The sequence below is a fragment of the Chelmon rostratus genome, chromosome 19 (genome assembly GCF_017976325.1).
Source record: "Chelmon rostratus isolate fCheRos1 chromosome 19, fCheRos1.pri, whole genome shotgun sequence".
Taxonomy (NCBI): domain Eukaryota; kingdom Metazoa; phylum Chordata; class Actinopteri; order Chaetodontiformes; family Chaetodontidae; genus Chelmon; species Chelmon rostratus.
In genome coordinates, this window is record NC_055676.1 from 24,020,473 (window position 1) to 24,040,713 (window position 20,241).

A 20,241-nucleotide genomic window follows, 5' to 3' on the forward strand; every position below is an offset into this window, starting at 1 on the left:
ACGCTTCACTGGTGGAGGGACTCCACTGACAGAGACGCTTCACCCATGGAGACACATCACCGATGGAGACACGTCTCTGACGGAGGGACTTTACTGATGGAGACACGTCACTGATGGAGACACGTCTCTGACGGAGGGACTTTACTGATGGAGACACGTCCCTGATGGAGACACGTCTCTGACGGAGGGACTTTACTGATGGAGACACGTCCCTGATGGAGACACGTCACTAACCTGCAGCTGCTGTTTGTACTGAACTTCTGGGAGGTGGACGGCTGTCTGTGACTGATGGAGACGCTTCACTGACGGGAGGTGGACGGCTGTCTGTAGTCCACTCAGGGTTGTCTGCACTTCCTGTGTAAACCGCTGCTGGACATGGTGTTGAATGTGGTCACATGTTAGAACCGGTACCTGCTGGAGATCTGAACCCAGGAACCATGAAATCCAGTAAATTCAGGACAAAATCCGATGTGACGGAGTTTAGAAATTTATTGGAATATTGTCAATAATCAAATCATGTCTCAGTGTCTTTTTTTCAGCTTCTTCTTCTTTATTGGTTCAAGGCAGTTTTTACACTCGCTTAGTGACATCACTCAGTTTATTATCAAGGTAGAGTTTATTAACGTGTTATTGTCCTGTTTAATCACCATTATTATCATTATTATCATTATCATTATTATCATTATCATTATTATCAATATCATATTATTATTATCATTATTATTATTATCCTTATCATTATCATCATTATTATCATTATCATTATTATCATTAAGGCAACATGTACAGTGACAGTCAGGATGTGGGTGTGGCCTGAGAGGATGAAGGGGCGGGGCTACAGTCTCACAGTTTGGCCTTGTTCATGCGGCTCATCAGTTTCTCCAGTTTGATGGCGAGCGTCATGTCGCCTTTGATCCGCAGCTTCCCCGACATGAAGGCCAGCGTCGGCTTCAGCTTCCCTGAAACGGAGACCAGCTGTTACCATGGAAGCAAAACTGATTCTGATTCATTGCTATGGCTAGAGCATTGTCGCAGCGAGCTCCTTCAGCTCTTCCTGGTCTGCGTTCCAGGCCCTGGAGCAAGCTGTTCTCGGCGTTACCGTGGCGACGACTCACCTGCAAACATCTTGCTGAAGTCACTGGAATCCATCGTCATGACGACGTCGGCCGCCGTCGTCGGCTGGCCCTGCCCCGCGCTGCCAGCGTTGTTCTTCAAGTCCAGAAACCAGACCCCCTCATGTTCTCCTTATATGGACACAAGCACAGTCGCATTAATGACACGCCCACAGGATCTCCTTACATGGGCATAATCCTCTTCTGCTGTTACCTGATAGGTCGAACTGATAAATGCCCTGTGTCGACTTGACGACGTCTTCGTTGATGACCCCTCTGATGGCATCAAACGTGTTTTCTATTGGTCCACTGGATGATGATGATGATGATGATGATGATGGTTTAAAGGCTGGGGTTGCCCCTGGCAACATGGAGACAAAAACAGGTAATTTCAGTGGACCCTCATATGACACAAGGGGGCGTTAGAGTGACTTACCAACATAAAGCAGTATAAAAGCAGTAGTGAGAGTAGTATTTGTGCAGTATCACCTGCAGTACTCACAGTATTTGTAGTCAGTGTACAAAGATTCAACAGTATTTGCAGTATTAGCTGCTGTAGCTGTATGAGCACTGGCAGTAGCATTTACAGTATTTGTAGTATCTGTAGTATTTACAGTATTTGTAGTATCTGTAGTATTTACCATGTTCCTCCATCTTTTTGACCAGTGTCTCTGGTGCGTCGTCCAAGAAGAAGTCTGGCAGCAGGGGGTGACCTGTCAACCAGTCAGAGACCACCATAAGCATCACAAGAAAGTGTGTGTAGACTATATTCATCCATGCTAGGCTAGTGTTAGCTCAGTTAGCTCATGCTCTCACCTGGTTGGATGGCGTACTGATCAAAGTCTTGGATTCCCTCTGCTTTCAGGATGTCCTCATCCACCAGGAAGTGACCTGTGTAGTCCTTCGGTCGGGACAGGATGGCGTAGGCGGCGTCCGCCATGATGTCAGCTTTACGACACTGTTTCCCGATGCCCTCTCCACCTAACATGTCCATCGCCGCTGTCTGGATCGCTATGGCAACGAAACACGATCAGAATCAGAGGAGGGTTAGCATCATGGAGAGTGCACGATGCTAGCAAGCTAGCATTTAGCCACTGACCGGTTCTGGGCCAGAGGGCGTTGACAGCGATTCGGCCTCTGAACTCTTCGGCCATTCCCAGGACGCACATGGACATGCCGTACTTCGCCATTGTATACGCTGAAGAAAGCAAAACCACGTGTTACGACTGCACAGGTGCATGATGGGACGCCGGCTGCTCAGTTGCTATGGTCACCTGTGTGGTTCTTGAACCAGATGGGGTTGAGGTTGAGTGGAGGCGACAGGTTCAGGATGTGAGGACTGCGACTCTTCAGCAGGTGTGGGATGACCAGCTTCGACCTGACACATACAGACACTCGTTAAAACTAATTAACCAAAAGTCGTTACCGAAGATAATTAACTGCAGCCTGTTAGCGGCTGTTTACTACCTGCAGCTTGTTAATGAACAGCAGCTCGTTAGGAGCAGCTTGTTTAGCCGCTCGTTAATGCCACCGAGGAAGCAGCTCGGTGAGCTAGAATCAAAACCGTGAGCAGTGTGTGCGTGCGTGTGCAGTAAAGAGTGCGTGCGTGCTAACGTGCGTGTGCGCGGTTCGTACGTCAGGTATGTTCCTCTCAGGTTGATTCCCAGCATCAGGTCCACCTTCTTCATGGGCGTCTCCAGGGTTCCTGTCAGATTGATCGCACTTGCGTTGTTCACTAGGATGTCGATTCCTGCCAATCATAAACAAGCACTCTGATGATGTCATCACTGGGGCAGGAAGTCAGTCTGACAAAATCCCTCACCAGCTTCCCACCCACTGACATGACTGTGTCCCCCCGGATGAAGCCTGAACCAGGTCTTTCACCCCAAACCCTGAAAGACGCCTTCAGTACTGTCAATTTAGATTTACTGTCCAATATCGTGATCTTCCCTCTTCTTTTCATACCTCCGAACTTGTCGACAGCTTTCTGAACAGCTTCTTCGATCTGCTGCTCGTCACGAATGTCGACGACGCAGGCCAACGCTTTCCCGCCTGCCGCCTCCACTGAAACACAGACGAGCAGTAAGTCCACACCTGGCTGATGCTAATGCTAATGTTAACGTCTAATCTGCTCAGAAGCACCTAAACATTTCAGTCTTTCTGCGTCTTTCTTTGAGATTTATGTGTTTACAGAAGATCCACTGGACTGACTGGACTGACTGGACTAACTGGACTGGACTGGACTGGACTGGAGTAAACTGAACTGAACTGGACTGGACTGGAGTGAACTGAACTGAACTGGACTGGAGTTAACTGAACTGGACTGGACTGGACTGGACTGGACTGGAGTGAACTAAACTGAACTGGACTGGACTGGACTGGACTGGAGTGAACTGAACTGAACTGAACTGGACTGGACTGGACTGGACGGGACTGGACGGGACTGGAGTGAACTGAACTGAACTGAACTGGACTGGACTGGACTTATTAACAGAAAGAAAGGTTCCAGTGTTTGAAATATTAGCCTTATTTAGCCTGTTAGCCTGTTAGCTTCTCACCCTCCTGAGCGGCAGTGTAGATGGTTCCTGGCAGTTTGGGGTGGGGCACAGCGGTCTTGGCGGCGATGATGATGTTGGCTCCATCTCTGGCAGCTTTCAGAGCGATGGCTTTACCGATCCCTCGACTCCCTCCAGTGATGAAGAGCGTGCAGCCGGCCAACTTCCTAAAACACAGGGGAAGAGTTAGCTAACATGCTAATAGAGCAGAGAAAACACACAAGCTGTTATTAAGGCAGTAACTCCGACCTAGACTGTTGGACTGGCTACACTAGCAAGCTGACAGTGAACCCATGCACTTTCACCGGCATGCTAGCAGTTTCCCACCACTCCCAGTCTCTGTGCTAAGCTAGGCTAACCACATATCTTACATTACTTACTAATGTAATTAATCTGTACGTCTGTCCTCTTTCTTCCTGCATGTAAACTGGCTGCATGATGTGATTTTGTTTATGATTTTAGAACTAAAGGAAGGCAAAATTACAAGAACCACGAAGATAAAAGATGAAGTCATTTTCTGACAGGCTTCATAATCAGGTCTGAAATTACAGCCATGGTCAAATGTCCCAAAGTACAGAACATCCAGTTAATCCAGTGTGTTAGCAGGGTTCAGGAGACAGACAGACTGAGAGACAGACAGACAGACTGAGAGAGACAGACAGAGGGACAGACAGACCGAGAGACAGACCGAGGGACAGACAGACCGAGAGAGAGACCGACCGAGGGACAGACAGACAGTCAGACGTGATGAGAGAAAGATTCATTTGAATTTTCCCTTCAAAGTAAACTAATTTTTTTACAGCATTATTTTTTTTAATTTCCATTATTCACATGTTCAACAACATAAGCACAGCTTAAATCTGTTGGTTAATTTTATTGTTAATATTCTGTTTATTCACAAATGTTGATTTTCTGAGAACATCCATGTTTACTTTTCCCTTCAGACGGATAGACCTCCACAGGAAGGGGTCACAGATCAGACCCTGGATACCAACAGCTGTCAGAGTTCAACTCCAGCATCAGTTAATGTAGCACTCAGTCCATATTCACACTGTTTTTCGTTGCACTTCTGTAAAACATCCCTCTATCTCATACATGCTATAACCTGAACATCGGTACATTCCGTTTTCCTTAAATACTACACTCTGAAGAAAGCACCGGACGCTCTTAATTTGAAGGAGTGTTTCCGGTCAGATTGCATTGTTGCCGACTTTTTTCACTTTACACAAGAGTAATCAACAAAACACAAACATTAATGTCATATTAAATTATTTCAAATTGAACTATTACTGAATTATTTCAGTGCAAAATGTTCCTGCCAAGCTAATATGAACAACTTTACTACGCAGGAAGAGTTATTAGCCCGCAAAGCAGCCAAATGAAGCAGAGCACACACCAAACTCCTGTGAAAAATATGACACTTTTAAAGTGCCTCGCTGAAAGGCTCCGAGACAGACACTCAGTTAATTTACTGAATCCGGCTCCTCTGTACGCCTTGTCTACACATAAACAAGTTTATTTCGTTAAAATCTTCATTTGCTCTGGAGTTGGTTTCCTAGTGAAGTATTTTGAAGAGATTTCTGACAAACGTACAACGATTGCAAGAACAACTGTCACCAAACTGTCTGGGTAAAAGGTCAAAAGACAGATGGACCAGAACCAAACTACGTCCAGTTTCTGAAGCAGACACCTTCACTACTCAGTTCGGCTTCACTAAAATCCTAAACTAAAGCAGATGAAAGCCCTGAAACATCAACTCATTGTGGAGCTGCTGTCAGGTTTTGTAAAGAGGGCTCGAGTTAAAAGGGTCGTTCAGCGAGCTTTTTGAACGGAAGAACAAACGTCTTGGCTAGCTAGCAGTGAAGCTAACGTGTCACTCACCCAGTGTTCTGCAGCATCGTTAGATTCAAGTTGAAGGAAAAATGTGACGGATCTGCTCTCACTTTGCGTTGAATAATGTCAGTTTGTCGTCTTCTTCACCTTTCACCCACTTCTTCCTCTTCTTCTTCGTCGTTTTCTCTCGGTTGAAAACAAACAGCTGCTGATGCACACCGCCACCTACTGTACAAGAGTGTGTAACGACAGAATATTTTATTACAGAATATTTCCTAAAGCACAAACTCATTGATTCATTCAGTGCTTCCTGTTTTATTTTGTTACACTTCCTGCCTTTGTTTCTGTTTGTTTGGCTCTCAGATGATTTTTTTCCTGCTCCTCGTCATCCTCTCCTGCCTTCAGTGTATTTACTGTGTATTGCCTTCACTCTGCAGTACTTTGGCTTTGTGTGTCTCTCTATGAAACATTTCTTTCCTCATCCACATGACCCCATCACCTGCTGATCCAATGCAAGCTTGACCTTAAACTTCCCACCTGTTAAAAATCTGTTATTCAGCTACGAAGCCTCAGTCTGACACCCACACAGAGCTCTTTCTGATATTATACTGCCATTTAACTACTGTTCATTCATTCATTTGCTCCACTCAGGCATCCTGAAGCTCTCCTCGTCTGCCAACAGAGCAACACAATTCTCTCCACGTCCTCCTTCTATGTCCGTCCATGCTGTCCTCATGAACACCACATCTCAGAAATGTCTTCAGTGGTGGCCTAAAAATCCATCCATCCATCCATGCAGCCATCCATGGAGCGGCTGGAGTTGATCTTGATGTGCACTGTATCTGTATCTTATCCATACTGAGTGATGGACCCAGATATCTGTGTTTTTGTATATGTTTGTCAGATCTGGAGTTAAATTCTTTAACAAAAATATTTGTACAGTTTCCTTATTTGGTCGAAGGTATTGTATGCAAGATGTAATCTAATTTCTTATGATGTTAGCTGCCAGCTTTGTAACTGGTTACTTTGTAGATGAAACATGTAACCAGTTAATGAAATGAGATCAGTTTTTACAAGTTACACAGCTCAACTGTACATAGTTCAGCTGCACCATGGCAACGCTGCTTCCATCTCTTCATAATGATAACAGTACTGTACAGTACTCTGTACTACTGTACTGACTGGAACAGGAGTTTGAGTTCAGGCTTGTATTGAAGTATTTGTACACTGCAGTACCTGCTTCATCGTGTGTCTGCAGGCTACTGTAGATACAAAAACATTAAATATTTAATATTTCAGCTGTTTGTGGTACGTTTTAGTTATTTAAGGACACGTGACTCGATGAAAAAACTTGAGTCTTCTTGTTTAATGTTCCTTTTTCGAGCAGCTCGAGATGCGACGACAAACAGGAAAATAAACTGGCGGAGAAAATGATTTCATCCGACACTTCGGAGTGTTTGCGATGCTTATCTCCCCGTTCAAACCGAGTTATCGATCGCTATCGATCCTTCTGTATCTCTGGTCTGAGGCGTGTCCGCGCGAGCCGCCATGTTCTCCCGTGACGTCACCAAACGGGAAGTGAGCTCGTTGTTCTCCGCGGTCGCTGTGTTGACTGCGGTGCGGTACGCTCGCGGACCAAAACAACTCCTCCTCTCTCTTCTTCCTCCTCTTCATCCTCGCGGACCATGGACGGGTGAGCGCGGGGAAACCACCCCGAACCTTTCCCGACATTCCCGCCGCCGTTTTTTCCTCCTCTCCGTCCTCCCTCCCTCACGTTTCCTTGGTGACTGAACCGCACCAGCGCGAGCCTGTGGCGTCAGTCCTCGCTCGTGTTTGTTGTTGTTTACTTGTTTATTAAACCCTTTTCCCGCCACAGGGCATTGTCCCCTCTCCCTCGCGTCCCGTTTTCCTGCTCATCGCGCGCTTCTTGTCGTCCGCGTTTCGCTTTTTCTGCTTTGTTATGGTTGAAAGTGTCGCGAGCGAAGAGTGACGATTCATCGGCGGGGTTTGATTGGTTGAAATCGCGCGATAAGTGTGTTCGCGGAAGAGACTGTAGACAACATGTTGACATGATTACTTTCATTTTCTGAACGCGCTCGTGTTCTAGTCTTAAAAATCAAACCGAACATGTTCAAAAAAGACTAAAAACACTAAACATTGAACACTGAACGGACATTTTTACTTTCCAGAGTCCAAAGCAGTCCAAAAACAGAGATTAGACCTGAGACTAAAGAAGATTAATCAGCAGCTCTTCTGATAATCAATCAATTATCAGACCAATAAACTAAATTTTGGAGTTTGGACCAAACAGTTAATCAAGAAAATTTAGATTAGATAAGACTTTATTGATTGAAATTCACTGTAAATAATTAACGAAATAAGAAGAAGTGTAGGCGGAGGTGAATGTTCGCCGCTCTGTGACACCGAGCTCGTTGTGTCTGGATTATGTCCCATCAGCTGTGCGTTCGTTAGAAACTGGAAACACCATTTTCACTTTGTCATCATTAGTATGTGCAAATATCCAAAAACGTCATGAACCGGGCAGCTTCTTATACAAACAGTTTTTATAGAAAACTACGTCACGCTCAGTATTATTGATTATTGATGGTTCCAACGTGTTTCCTTATTACCTCTGGATGTTAGTAAGGGTATAATTAGTTTTTTGATGTGTGTAATTACGTTTCCATAGCGACCCCTTAGTTTAAGGACAAAGAGGTGATACCTGGTACCCCCGGAGGATTACTGGTGCTGTTGGCCGAGTACTTTTCTGTCATCATAATAATAATAAATAATAAATAAACATTCAGTTTATCCACTGAGAGAAAATAAATTTACAATTTTGATCAACTAAACATCAAATCTATATATGAAACAATTTTAACAGCCTTTGGTGAAGTTTATGAAGGTTTTTTATTGGATTTGATAATATAATTGATTATTTTGTTGAATATGTGATGCAGGTGTATTTATTTATTGGACTGAATGGGTTGGGGGCAGTGCTGGGTTACAGCAGCAGATCTGTTTGCAGAAGGTTGGCGGATCAATCCCCCGGCCCGGCAGCCTGAATCCTGCTCGGCTGGTCGGACTGGTTCTGCTCAGTGACTTTTAGGTGCGAGTGAGATCGGACAAGATTTGGAGAAGCTTCCTGAGGCGCTGATACTCGAGCTGTTTAAGAAGTGATGATTCTTGATTCCAGTAATACTGATGTTTTATTTCTGCAGGAATCAGCGTTTACTTCCTTCCTCAGTCGCTGTACGAACATGAGCACCTCAAACCTGTCCACAGGTGAGCCCGGCCTCCCTCTGTCACGGTCAGTAAGCCTCCCTCCACTGAAAACCCCCTCCTCAGGGTTAGCTCTGTGCAGGTTTTTAAATGTGGGTCAACCAGCGTTCTCTTTGCCAGGAGACCAGTTTGTCTGACAGGAAACAGTAGAAAGTCGCGTCGAGGTCGGTGACCATGTGATGCTGGTTCAGTGGCGTGCACAGACTTTTTGAAGGGCAAGGGCGAAAAGGAAAAAAAAGGGCACATATAGCGTGTCCTCGCCACTGATGAGGGCACTTTAGCACGCGTTTTGGCATCCAAGAGGGCACTTTAGCATGCGTTTTGGCATCCAAGAGGGCACTTTAGCGCGCATTTTGGCTCCCAGGGGACACTTTAGCATGCGTTTTGGCTCCCAGGGGGCACTTTAGCTCGTGTTTTGGCTCCCAGGGGGCACTTTAGCGTGTGTTTTGGCTCCCAGGGGGCACTTTAGCACGCGTTTTGGCTCCCAGGGGGCACTTCAGCGCGCGTTTTGGCATCCAAAAGGGCACTTTAGGGCGCATTTTGGCTCCCAGGGGGCACTTTAGCACGCGTTTTGGCGCCCAGGGGGCATTTAAGCACGCGTTTTGGTGTCCAAGAGGGCACTTTAGCACGCGTTTTGGCTCCCAGGGGGCACTTTAGAGCGCGTTTTGGCTCCCAGGGGGCACTTTAGAGCGAGTTTTGGCTCCCAGGGGGCACTTTAGAGCGCGTTTTGGCTCCCAGGGGGCACTTTAGAGCGCGTTTTGGCTCCTAGGGGGCACTTTAGAGCGCGTTTTGGCTCCCAGGGGGCACTTTAGAGCGCGTTTTGGCTCCCAGGGGGCACTTTAGAGCGCGTTTTGGCTCTCAGGGTCATTTGACTTGGGAATGAATGCTGATTGGACGCTTTCCCATTGAAGATAGTCTTTTCACTGGACAGGGAGGAATCTGAACAGTAACTATAGCTGTCAGACAAATGTAATAGAGTAGAAGTATAAAGATACATAAAATGGAAATACTCCAGTAAAGTACTTGTATTTGTGCAGTACTTGAGTAAATGTACTTAGTTACATCCCCTCTCTGCTGTGCTCAGATGGTTTGTTTTTGTCTTTGTGTCTGTCCGCAGTGGATGGCACTGATAGGCTGTGTGTTTCTGAGCGTGCTCAGTGCGTCCCGTCTCGGGTCCTTCACCTGCGTCAGCTTCCCGCCGACATCTCTGAACAGGAAGTGCTCACTCTGGCGCTTCCTTTCGGCAGAGTTAGCAAGCTGATAACGCTGAAGGCCAAAAACCAGGTAACTGCCAACCTGCGTGTTATTGTTCAAATGTATTTGCCGATTAATAATGATTATATACCTGTTTTTAATATCGTCAATAAAAATATTTGAAACATATTTGTCAATGAATGACAGCCAATGCATCGTCTCCTCTTATCATATTATTATTTACTAATTAAAGACAGCAGATGCCTTATCTTTCTTACATTATGTTTTACGTTATTTCCATTAATTGAATTTATTTGAAGGGGTTTTTAGAAATGGCGTCGGAGGAAGCAGCTGTTACCATGATGAACTACTACACCTCGGCCCCGCCCACCATTAGGAACCAGCCAGTCTTCATTCAGTACTCCACCCACCGCGAGCTGAAGACCGACAATGTGACCAATCAGGTGAGGAGCTGCGGCTCTCTCCCACCCACTTCAAAACTTTTTTTATATGAAACGTTGACCATGCTAACGTTAGCTCGATTTTAAGTTTAAAATACAATTTAATTTAATTTAACTATAATTGACAGTTAATATTGTATCGTTTGTGTAAACTTTGATTCTTTGATTTTTTGTGTTTGCTGACAGAGAGCGGCGCTGCAGGCCATCAGCGCGGCAGCAGTGCATTCTGGGAACATGGCGTCAGGAGGAGAGGCTCGGGCTTTAGCTCCCGGCCAGAGTCCCGTCCTGAGAATCATCGTGGAGAATTTATTCTACCCGGTGACGCTGGAGGTCCTTCAGCAGGTTACTTATCATCGGTTCCATCATCATCTTTGGCATTGTTGTTGTTGTAGCTTGTTAGCTTGTTAGCCTGTTAGCTTGTTAGCCTGTGAAAATAAACCACATGTAGCAGAGAGTAAAGTCTGACGCTTGTTACAGGATAATGTAGCTTCCTCTTCTTTCATCGTCACTTTGTTTTGTTTTCTCTTGTTAAAGTTTTGTTGTTTTTTTTGCAGATCTTCAGTAAGTTTGGCTCCGTGTTGAAGATCATCACGTTCACCAGAAACAATCAGTTTCAGGCTCTGCTGCAGTTCAGCGACGCCGTGCACGCTCAGCACGCCAAGGCTGTGAGTCACACGCACACACACACACACAAACACACACATTTAAAAGTATAAATGCCACACATAAACAGCTGTCGAAGCTCTGGTCCAATCACGTGGCAGCTGTCCGTCCTCCTGTCTTTCAGTCTCTGGATGGTCAGAACATCTACAACGGCTGCTGCACACTGAGGATTGATTTCTCCAAACTGAGCGCGCTCAATGTGAAGTACAACAACGACAAGAGCCGAGACTTCACCAGAACTGACCTCCCGACAGGAGAGCTGGACCCTGCTGCTGCGTTTGGTGAGACGCTAATGCTAATGCTAATGCTAACTACATATACTGAACACTTCACTAATGAGACTGTGGAGCTCAGAAAAAACCCACCAGTGTTCACACACACACAGTTCACACACACACACAGTTCACACACACACACACACACACACACAGTTCACACACACACAGTTCACACACACACACAGTTCACAAAAACACAATTCACACACACACACACACACAGTTCACACACACACACAGTTCACACACACACACAGTTCACACAAACACACACAGTTCACACACACAGTTCACACACACACACAGTTTACACAAACACACAGTTTACACACACACACACACACAGTTCACACACACACACAGTTCACACACACACACAGTTCACACAAACACACACAGTTCACACACACAGTTCACACACACACACACAGTTCACACACACACACAGTTTACACAAACACACACAGTTTACACAAACACACACAGTTCACACACTCACACAGTTCACACACAGTTCACACACACACACACAGTTTACACACTCACACACACAGTTCACACTCACACACACAGTTCACACACTCACACACACAGTTCACACACACACAGTTCACACACACACACACAGTTCACACACACACACACACAGTTCACACACTCACACACAGTTCACACACACAGTTCACACACTCACACACACAGTTCACACACACACAGTTTACACACTCACACACACAGTTCACACACTCACACACACACACACAGTTTACACACAAACACACAGTTTACACACTCACACACACAGTTCACACTCACACACACAGTTCACACACTCACACACACAGTTCACACACACACAGTTCACACACTCACACACACAGTTCACACACTCACACACACAGTTCACACTCACACACACAGTTCACACACTCACACACACAGTTCACACACACACAGTTTACACACTCACACACACAGTTCACACACTCACACACACACACACACTCACACACACAGTTTACACACTCACACACAGTTCACACACACACACAGATGTTTCCTAGCAACAGATTTAAACAATCACTGAAGTCTTACCAGCTGAGACACTTCTGAAGTTTCGGTTCAATCTGATTCATAAATCAGTCGAGTTCGATGTTTCCGAGTCCTCTCAGAGAAATCAGATTTACCTGTTGCAGGTAGATCCACCCAGTGTACTCAGCGTGTGTGTGTGTGTGTTACAGGTGTCGCTCTCCCTCCATATGGAGCAGCAGCTTTCCCGCCCACCTTCCACCAACACACAGGTGAGAGAGCCGCCGCCAGAAGCCCGTTCACACCTGCAGTGTGTCCCTGAACATTTCCTGACAGCGTCCCACCCAAGTCGTCGGCATTTCTCTGTATTCAACAAGCCTCTAACGTTTTATATGCGCCCGGTCTGCGTCTGTTTTAAATAAAGTTTTTGTCCTCAGGTCTGCCGATGGCGACCGTCCCCAGCTCGTTGGTGTCCCCTCCTCGTGTCTCCCTGCAGGTGGCGCCCCCCGCTGTCCACTCTGTGCTGCTCGTGTCCAACCTGAACCCAGAGGTCAGAGCTCACGCACACACAGCCGTGCAGCAGCTGACCAATCAGAGCACAGCACTCTCAACTAACTTTATTAACACTGTTTGTCTCTGCAGAGCGTCTCACCTCACTGCCTCTTCATCCTGTTTGGTGAGAAACGTTAAATATTGATCATTAATCCACCAGCTGAACAGAATCTTATTTAAGCTCTTCGTCGTGTTCTGGATGGACTTCAAGTCGTTTATTGTGTGTTTTCGTGTATTTTCAGGTGTTTATGGGGACGTTCAGAGAGTGAAAATCCTCTTCAACAAGAAGGAAAACGCTCTCGTTCAGATGAGCGACGCCACGCAGGCTCAACTCGGTTTGACTTTTCTTCCTCTAACGTTTGATAGAACAGACAAAACTGATGAGTGAGAAAATCACTGAATAAACAGTTAGCAGCAGATAAACAGAAACAGAACTTCAAACCAGAGCGTAAGACAACGAGAACCTCAGAACTCAGTTTCTAAATGATCATTGAAGGAAAGCAGGAATTCAACACCTCCGTTTCTCAGCCGCGTGAAAGAGTCCTCGACCTCCAACCTAAAAACTGACTGTTCCACCTTCAGCAGCAGCAACTCCAAGGGAACGCTCCCGATAACGGAACGCTCCGGATAATGGAACCAATAACAGAACGCTCCCGATAACAAAACGCTCCCGATCACAGAACCAATAACAGAACGCTCACGATAACGCAACACTCCCGATAACGGAACGCTCCCAATCACAGAACCAATAACGGAACGCTCCCGATAACGGAACGCTCCCGATCACAGAACCAATAGCAGAACGCTCACGATAACGCAAAACTCCCGATAACGGAACGCTCCCAATCACAGAACCAATAACGGAACGCTCCCGATAATGGAACGCTCCCAATCATAGAACCAATAACGGAACGCTCCCGATCACAGAACCAAAAACAGAACGCTCCCGATAACAGAACCAATAACAGAACGCTCCCGATAACGGAACGCTCCCGATCACAGAACCAATAACGGAACGCTCCCGATCACAGAACCAATAACGGAACGCTCCAGATAACAGAACCAATAACGGAACGCTCCCGATAATGGAACGCTCCCGATCACAGAACCAATAACGGAACGCTCCAGATAACGGAACCAATAACTGAACGCTCCCGATAACGGAACACTCCCAATAACGGAACGCTCCCGATAATGGAACGCTCCCAATAATGGAATGCTCCCGATCACAGAACCAATAACAGAATCAATAATGGAACGCTCTCGATAACGGAACCAATAACAGAACGCTCCCGATAACGGAACCAATAACTCTCTTGTGGAGTTTCCTTTGCTGGCAGCGGACCCCCCGCTCGCGGTTCATTGGTTGAGTGAGTTACAGAGGAGGCAGTAATGTCTTCACTCAGGACCAGAAGGCGTCAGATAACTTTTCAATTAAATGATCATTTTGAAAACTGTGTTTCTGTTTCTGCAGGTTGTTTTTGTCTCCTGTTTAATTTAGAGTAAAGATCTGAAACAGTGCAGAAAACCATCGATCAATAGAGCAAATCAGGAAGGTGTGTGTGTGTGTGCGTGCGTGCGTGCGTGTGCGCGTGTGAGAAAAGTTTAATTTTACTAATTTTTTGCAACATTTTTTTTTTTCTGACAGCGATGAGTCACCTGAACGGCCAGCGTCTCCATGGTAGCGTGATTCGGGTGATGCTGTCCAAACACCCGGTGGTGCAGCTGCCTCGCGGGGGGGCGGGGCAGGAAGAGCAGGCGCTGACTCGAGACTTCTCAGGCTCTGCCCTCCACCGCTTCAAAAAACCCGGATCCAAAAATTTTAACAACATCTTCCCTCCGTCGGCTACGCTGCACCTGTCCAACATCCCGTAAGATCCCTGCCGTCCAGATTCGTTCAGTCCTCTAACTCGCCACATTTTCTGTTGTCGTACTGAATTTGTCTTCCTTCTTGTCTCGCAGCTCCTCGGTCAGCGAGGACGAGCTGAAGGACTTGTTCTCCTCCGGTGGATTTACAGTTAAAGCCTTCAAGTTTTTCCAGTGAGTAAAACGCACACACACACACACACACACATTACCTGTTACCTGTTGTTCACCTGCTGAGCCGATTTAAACGGCGCCATGCGCCGGCGGCAGCTCCGCGTGTGTGTCGGGTTCAGAATATTCAGTGGTCAAAGCTCGACGATGACAGGCCGAACACAACATGCCGCCTCCCATTTCCTCCTTCTTCCTCCTTCTTCCTCCCTCCCTGTGCTCATGATGTCACTTCCTCTGCTGTCACAGGAAGGACAGGAAGATGGCGCTCATGCAGCTGGCGTCGGTGGAGGAAGCCATCGAGGCTCTGATTGCTCTGCACGACCACCAGCTGGACCACAACCAGCACCTCCGAGTCTCCTTCTCCAAGTCCACCATCTGATCTCTGAGTCTCCTTCTCCAAGTCCACCATCTGATCTCGAGTCTCCTTCTCCAAGTCCACCATCTGACCTCCGAGTCTCCTTCTCCAAGTCCACCATCTGACCTCCGAGTCTCCTTCTCCAAGTCCACCATCTGATCTTGAGTCTCCTTCTCCAAGTCCACCATCTGACCTCCGAGTCTCCTTCTCCAAGTCCACCATCTGATCTTGAGTCTCCTTCTCCAAGTCCACCATCTGACCTCCGAGTCTCCTTCTCCAAGTCCACCATCTGATCTCGAGTCTCCTTCTCCAAGTCCACCATCTGACCTTGAGTCTCCTTCTCCAAGTCCACCATCTGACCTCCGAGTCTCCTTCTCCAAGTCCACCATCTGACCTCCGAGTCTCCTTCTCCAAGTCCACCATCTGATCTCTGAGTCTCCTTCTAAGAGTCCACCATCTGACCTCGAGTCTCCTTCTCCAAGTCCACCATCTGACCTCCGAGTCTCCTTCTCCAAGTCCACCATCTGACCTCCGAGTCACCTTCTCCAAGTCCACCATCTGACCTCCGAGTCTCCTTCTCCAAGTCCACCATCTGATCTCTGAGTCTCCTTCTAAGAGTCCACCATCTGACCTCGAGTCTCCTTCTCCAAGTCCACCATCTGACCTCCGAGTCTCCTTCTCCAAGTCCACCATCTGACCTCCGAGTCTCCTTCTCCAAGTCCACCATTGGACCTGCGAGCCTCCTCCGAGTCTCCAACTCCCGACCTTTGACCCTCTGCTGGACCATTTGACTGTTTTTCCCTCCGACCTCTCCTTCAGACCTTTGACCTTTGGGACCGACTAGCCAACCAGACTTCAGGGCTTCTGATTGGCCCGTGGCTAGAACAAACCGACCAATGGGAGAGCCCCAGCATCACCAAGCTTTGTGTGCCTACAAACACTCCGACGTCACAGTGACGGACGATGACACAACGTGGGGGCGTCGCCGTGGTTACAGAGCACATTCCTGAGCAGACTGAGTGCCCAGTAGCAATGCATCGTGGACTGTGGAGTCCAGCGAGAAGCGAATGTGAGTTCAACTTTTTATGTGTCAATGTTAAATTAACGTGATTTTTAAGGTTAAAAAGAGAATTTTCAGAATAAAAGCTGCTTTTTTTCAAAAGCCCCAAATGATGGAAATTTACTTTTTCTTAATTTCTTTTCTAGTTAAAGTTTCTCAGCATGAATCAAAGTTCGGTCTGAAGTTATTTATTTTGGTAATTTTTCACAAAAGTAAAACAAAATGAAATATTTGTTTTGTTTTTTTTGTTAATATTTTAAATTCTAAACTGCCTTTTCATGAACTTCAGTAAAAAATCTGTGAAATTTAATACAGTTTTAGTTTTCGTATGAATTTTCTCTGATTTTCACAAACTTTTTGAATCTTCAACGTGCCTTTCCCATCGGCACTCCACGCTACCGTCTGATTGGCTGATATTAATATTCTAATTAATCTCATTACCGCGGTAGAATTTTAGGTGTCTGCCGTCTCAACCTTCTTCTGTGCCTTATTTTCTGGATTATTCTGATGGATTTTGAGTTTTTCTGTTTGTGCGGGGGGAGTTTCGGTGGCGGGGGTTTTCGTTTTATGTCGTATTGGTATTATATATTTTCTGGGAGGGTTTTTTAAGTCATGAATGTATTTATACTGTACAACATGAATTAGGTCGTGCTTTATCATACCTGTGTGTGTGTATTTATACTCTGTGTGTGTACATGTATGCATTTATGTATTATATGTATACACATGTGTATGTGTGTGTTAAAAGCTGAGCTTTGATTGGTTGATGTCCCACCTTCTTTTTTCTATTACAAACATATTTAATTCAAATCCGGTTTGTTTTTATTTTTTTTTCTCCACCAGTAAAAAAACATTTTAGTGTTTTTATTGAATTTTTAGTTTGGTGTTGATTACTTTCAGGAAACAAGCCAGAAAAAACAGGAAGCTGCCGATTCCCAGTTTGCCTTCTGACCTCTGACCTTCCCACTGCAGCTGATTTGGTTAAATGTTGGCAGAGATTTACGGCTTCGCGGCGGCTAAGCTTTGCTCCTCGGGTTTTGTTTTATTACTCCGGTAAATAGCTCCTAAAATGGTTTTAATAACTTGGAATTGAATTTGAATCTTTTCGTTTTCTTGTTTTTCGTGAGTAATTTTAAATTTGTAAGTCAGCGCTCTACCCGGAGCTGCTTTCCGCTGGAGTTCAGGGTTATTAGTGTGTTTATCACCGATGATTCGAGCTGTGAGTCACCTGTACGCCCGTATCAGGCCCAACAATTAATAAACAGTCGGTTTGTAGCTGGCCGAGGCTGAAAACGTCTCGTTTCCCGCTGACGTCCTCCAGCTGCTCGGCCCCAACGCAGTCATTTCTGGAGTTTCCTGATGGACGGGTAGCTTTGCTTGTTGCTAAACGAACCCGCTAACCGCTGCTAACTGCAGCCGCAGTGAGGTCGTTAGCACAGCTAGCCGTGAAGATAGCAGTTCTGTTAGCACGCTGCGTTCCCCTGTCGTCAAACATCGCTCTTTGAGGCTGTTTGGTCCTGGTCCGCTGTGAAGCTAGCTAATAGGACCGCTAACCTTAGCTGTGAACTAACGAAGTAGCAACTGTTAGCGGGAATTGATATCTGCGCTAAGTTTCTACAGGAAACGCGAATGTGCGGAAGCAAGTCGCGCTCTGCGAGCTTATGAAGCTGTGCGAGAGAAGGGGGGGTCAAACCAAGCCAAAGTTTGCGTGCCTTTTAATTGGACCAACTCTTTCTTCCGTTCTGACATCACTTCCTGTTTACGTGGCTTTGGAAACAGTTTTTTTTACTTCTTACACGTTGCTCTTGTTTCGACACTACTGACACGAACGCCACTTCGTCCTTTCACGATGTCGATTTTTATGTTTTCATGTCTTCACGCTTCAGGTAACGTTTAACAAGATATTTTCAAACAAACTTTTTTTTCTCAGAATCTTTTTTTTTTACCCACATCAGAACTGTGACATCACATCCTGTTCAGGGCTGCACATGTGAGCAAACATTTCCAACTTCCCCCGTAGCCTCACCCGCTCCATCGGAGCACAGCGTGGCGATCAATCAATCAATCAACCCGGAGCAATGGGCGCCATCAAAGAACGTTTAACGCACATGTCGCCGTCTACTCAAACCCGAGAAATGTCTTTGTTGCTGCTGATTGGCTGCAACAAAACACACTGAAATGTTTTGACGTGTTCCAGGTGAAGGTTCTGCAACAAAGCATAACACGAGGAACCAGGTGTTCAGTGTTACTAAGGTGACTAATCAACCGACAGTTTACGTGTTAAACACGTTACTATCTGTAGAATATGTAATAATAAGCATAACTTCACGTTACAAGTATGTAGATACAAGTACATCAGGCTTGTATATGAATTTATAAGTTACTACTTCTGTGTAACTTGTGTTCTACATACATGTAAATATTAACATACATGTTAAATATACTTGTAAATTGTAGTATTGTAACATACAGTATAACATACTTGTATCTTTTGAACGTGTATATAACATGTTACAACACGATGTTACTTTTACTGCGTCGTTTGTCGGCTCATACTTTTACGAGTGTTGAACGTGTACTTTGATTTCTTGTCTTTGGCTACAAACTTGTTACACTATGTGTGAATTGTTACACGTGACATACGATCGTTTATGTAACGTTACACGTTGCAAATCTTGTGTTTACATGTGATGTGGTGATGTTGCAACACGAAGACATGAAAACATAAAACTGTCTCGGAGTATTTGAGAGGATTGAATCTGGTTTCCCTTCAGGACTCATTCAGACACTTTAGAAACATCGAGCTGTTGATTTTTTTAATTTATCCCCACATTTACTTTGAATTTTGTTTGTACCCGAATGTATCCTGTTTTTTTTATGCTAATGAATGTAAAGTACTTGTGGTGCATTGTGGGACTATTAGTGGTCTAATTATTATCATATGAAATATTTTTAATATTGAATTAGTGCATGAATGGGGGGGGGGGGGGGGGGGGGGGGGCGCTTTTATCTGTGCTTGATTCAGAAACAAATTTGTTGAATTTTTATTTATTCTGAAAGTGTGACAGGAAGTTGTAGCATGAATCACTGAATAAATAGATCATCTGACAACCAATGGCTGTCCTTGGTTTCTGAAGGCTCAGCCCACTGTCCGTCCTCCCAGCCAATCAGACTGGGGGACACTTTGAACAAACAACACAATAAAATTTAGCTTTCAAAGGATAAAACTTTATTGTTCCTGTGTTGACACAATCCTCAACTGTGATTGGTCGGTTTTGCAGACTACAGCAGATTAATTAAAAAAAACAAACAATAAAATAAGAATCCTGCTAATCCTATTGGACAATGGCGACGGGGTTCGTCCGACTTGAAGCTGATGTCATCAACCAAACCCCCTGTGGCTACGCTAACAGCTAAGGGCTAACAGTAAAGCAGCACAGCTAAAAAAAACAGAAAATCTCTCTCGCACGCACACACGCACGCGCGCACACACACACACACACACACACACACAGTGTAAAGACTTTGCAAAACAAAAAGTTTTTTTTTTTTTAATTTGGTCCTGTGTTCAATCTGTGAATCACATGAAATGTTGCGACCGCTTAACGCCACAAATACTGGAAATTATTCAGCGCTAAACTGGGAGAAACTCTTTTAGTCGTCTGAGGGGGGAAATAATAAATAATAGAAATGGAAAACTAAATTGATTCACTTATCAATGAAAATTCTCTCGTTTCAATGGCACATTGTGATCATTTTCAGTTTTCACAAATAAAATGCGTCAGGATGTTTTTGAATCGATCTGAGTCACGGGTCTCAGTGCTCCTTTA

General features: G+C 45.4%; 2 protein-coding genes and 1 pseudogene across 2 annotated transcripts in view; 1 reads left to right on the forward strand and 2 right to left on the reverse strand.

The window, feature by feature from the left end:
- Positions 1 to 493: 493 nt before the first annotated feature.
- hsdl2 (hydroxysteroid dehydrogenase like 2) lies at positions 494 to 7,503 on the reverse strand. Its single transcript, XM_041959594.1, has 11 exons — positions 5,549 to 7,503; positions 3,671 to 3,834; positions 3,078 to 3,176; positions 2,748 to 2,862; positions 2,387 to 2,490; positions 2,212 to 2,310; positions 1,929 to 2,123; positions 1,754 to 1,825; positions 1,327 to 1,473; positions 1,116 to 1,244; positions 494 to 959 (listed from the first exon to the last, which is right to left on the reverse strand). Exons 1-11 carry the CDS (start codon positions 5,563 to 5,565, stop codon positions 844 to 846), a joined length of 1,257 nt encoding a protein of 418 aa, XP_041815528.1. The 5' UTR covers positions 5,566 to 7,503; the 3' UTR covers positions 494 to 843.
- On the forward strand, positions 7,034 to 15,478 carry LOC121622686 (annotated as a pseudogene).
- A 4,148-nt stretch (positions 15,479 to 19,626) lies between these two features.
- Positions 19,627 to 20,241, reverse strand: part of ugcg (UDP-glucose ceramide glucosyltransferase) — a 9,978-nt gene continuing 9,363 nt past the window's right edge. Inside the window, exon 10 of the mRNA XM_041959595.1 lies at positions 19,627 to 20,241. This exon is cut by the window's right edge and continues 1,105 nt beyond it. The gene's annotated coding sequence lies outside the window, so the exon portion shown is untranslated.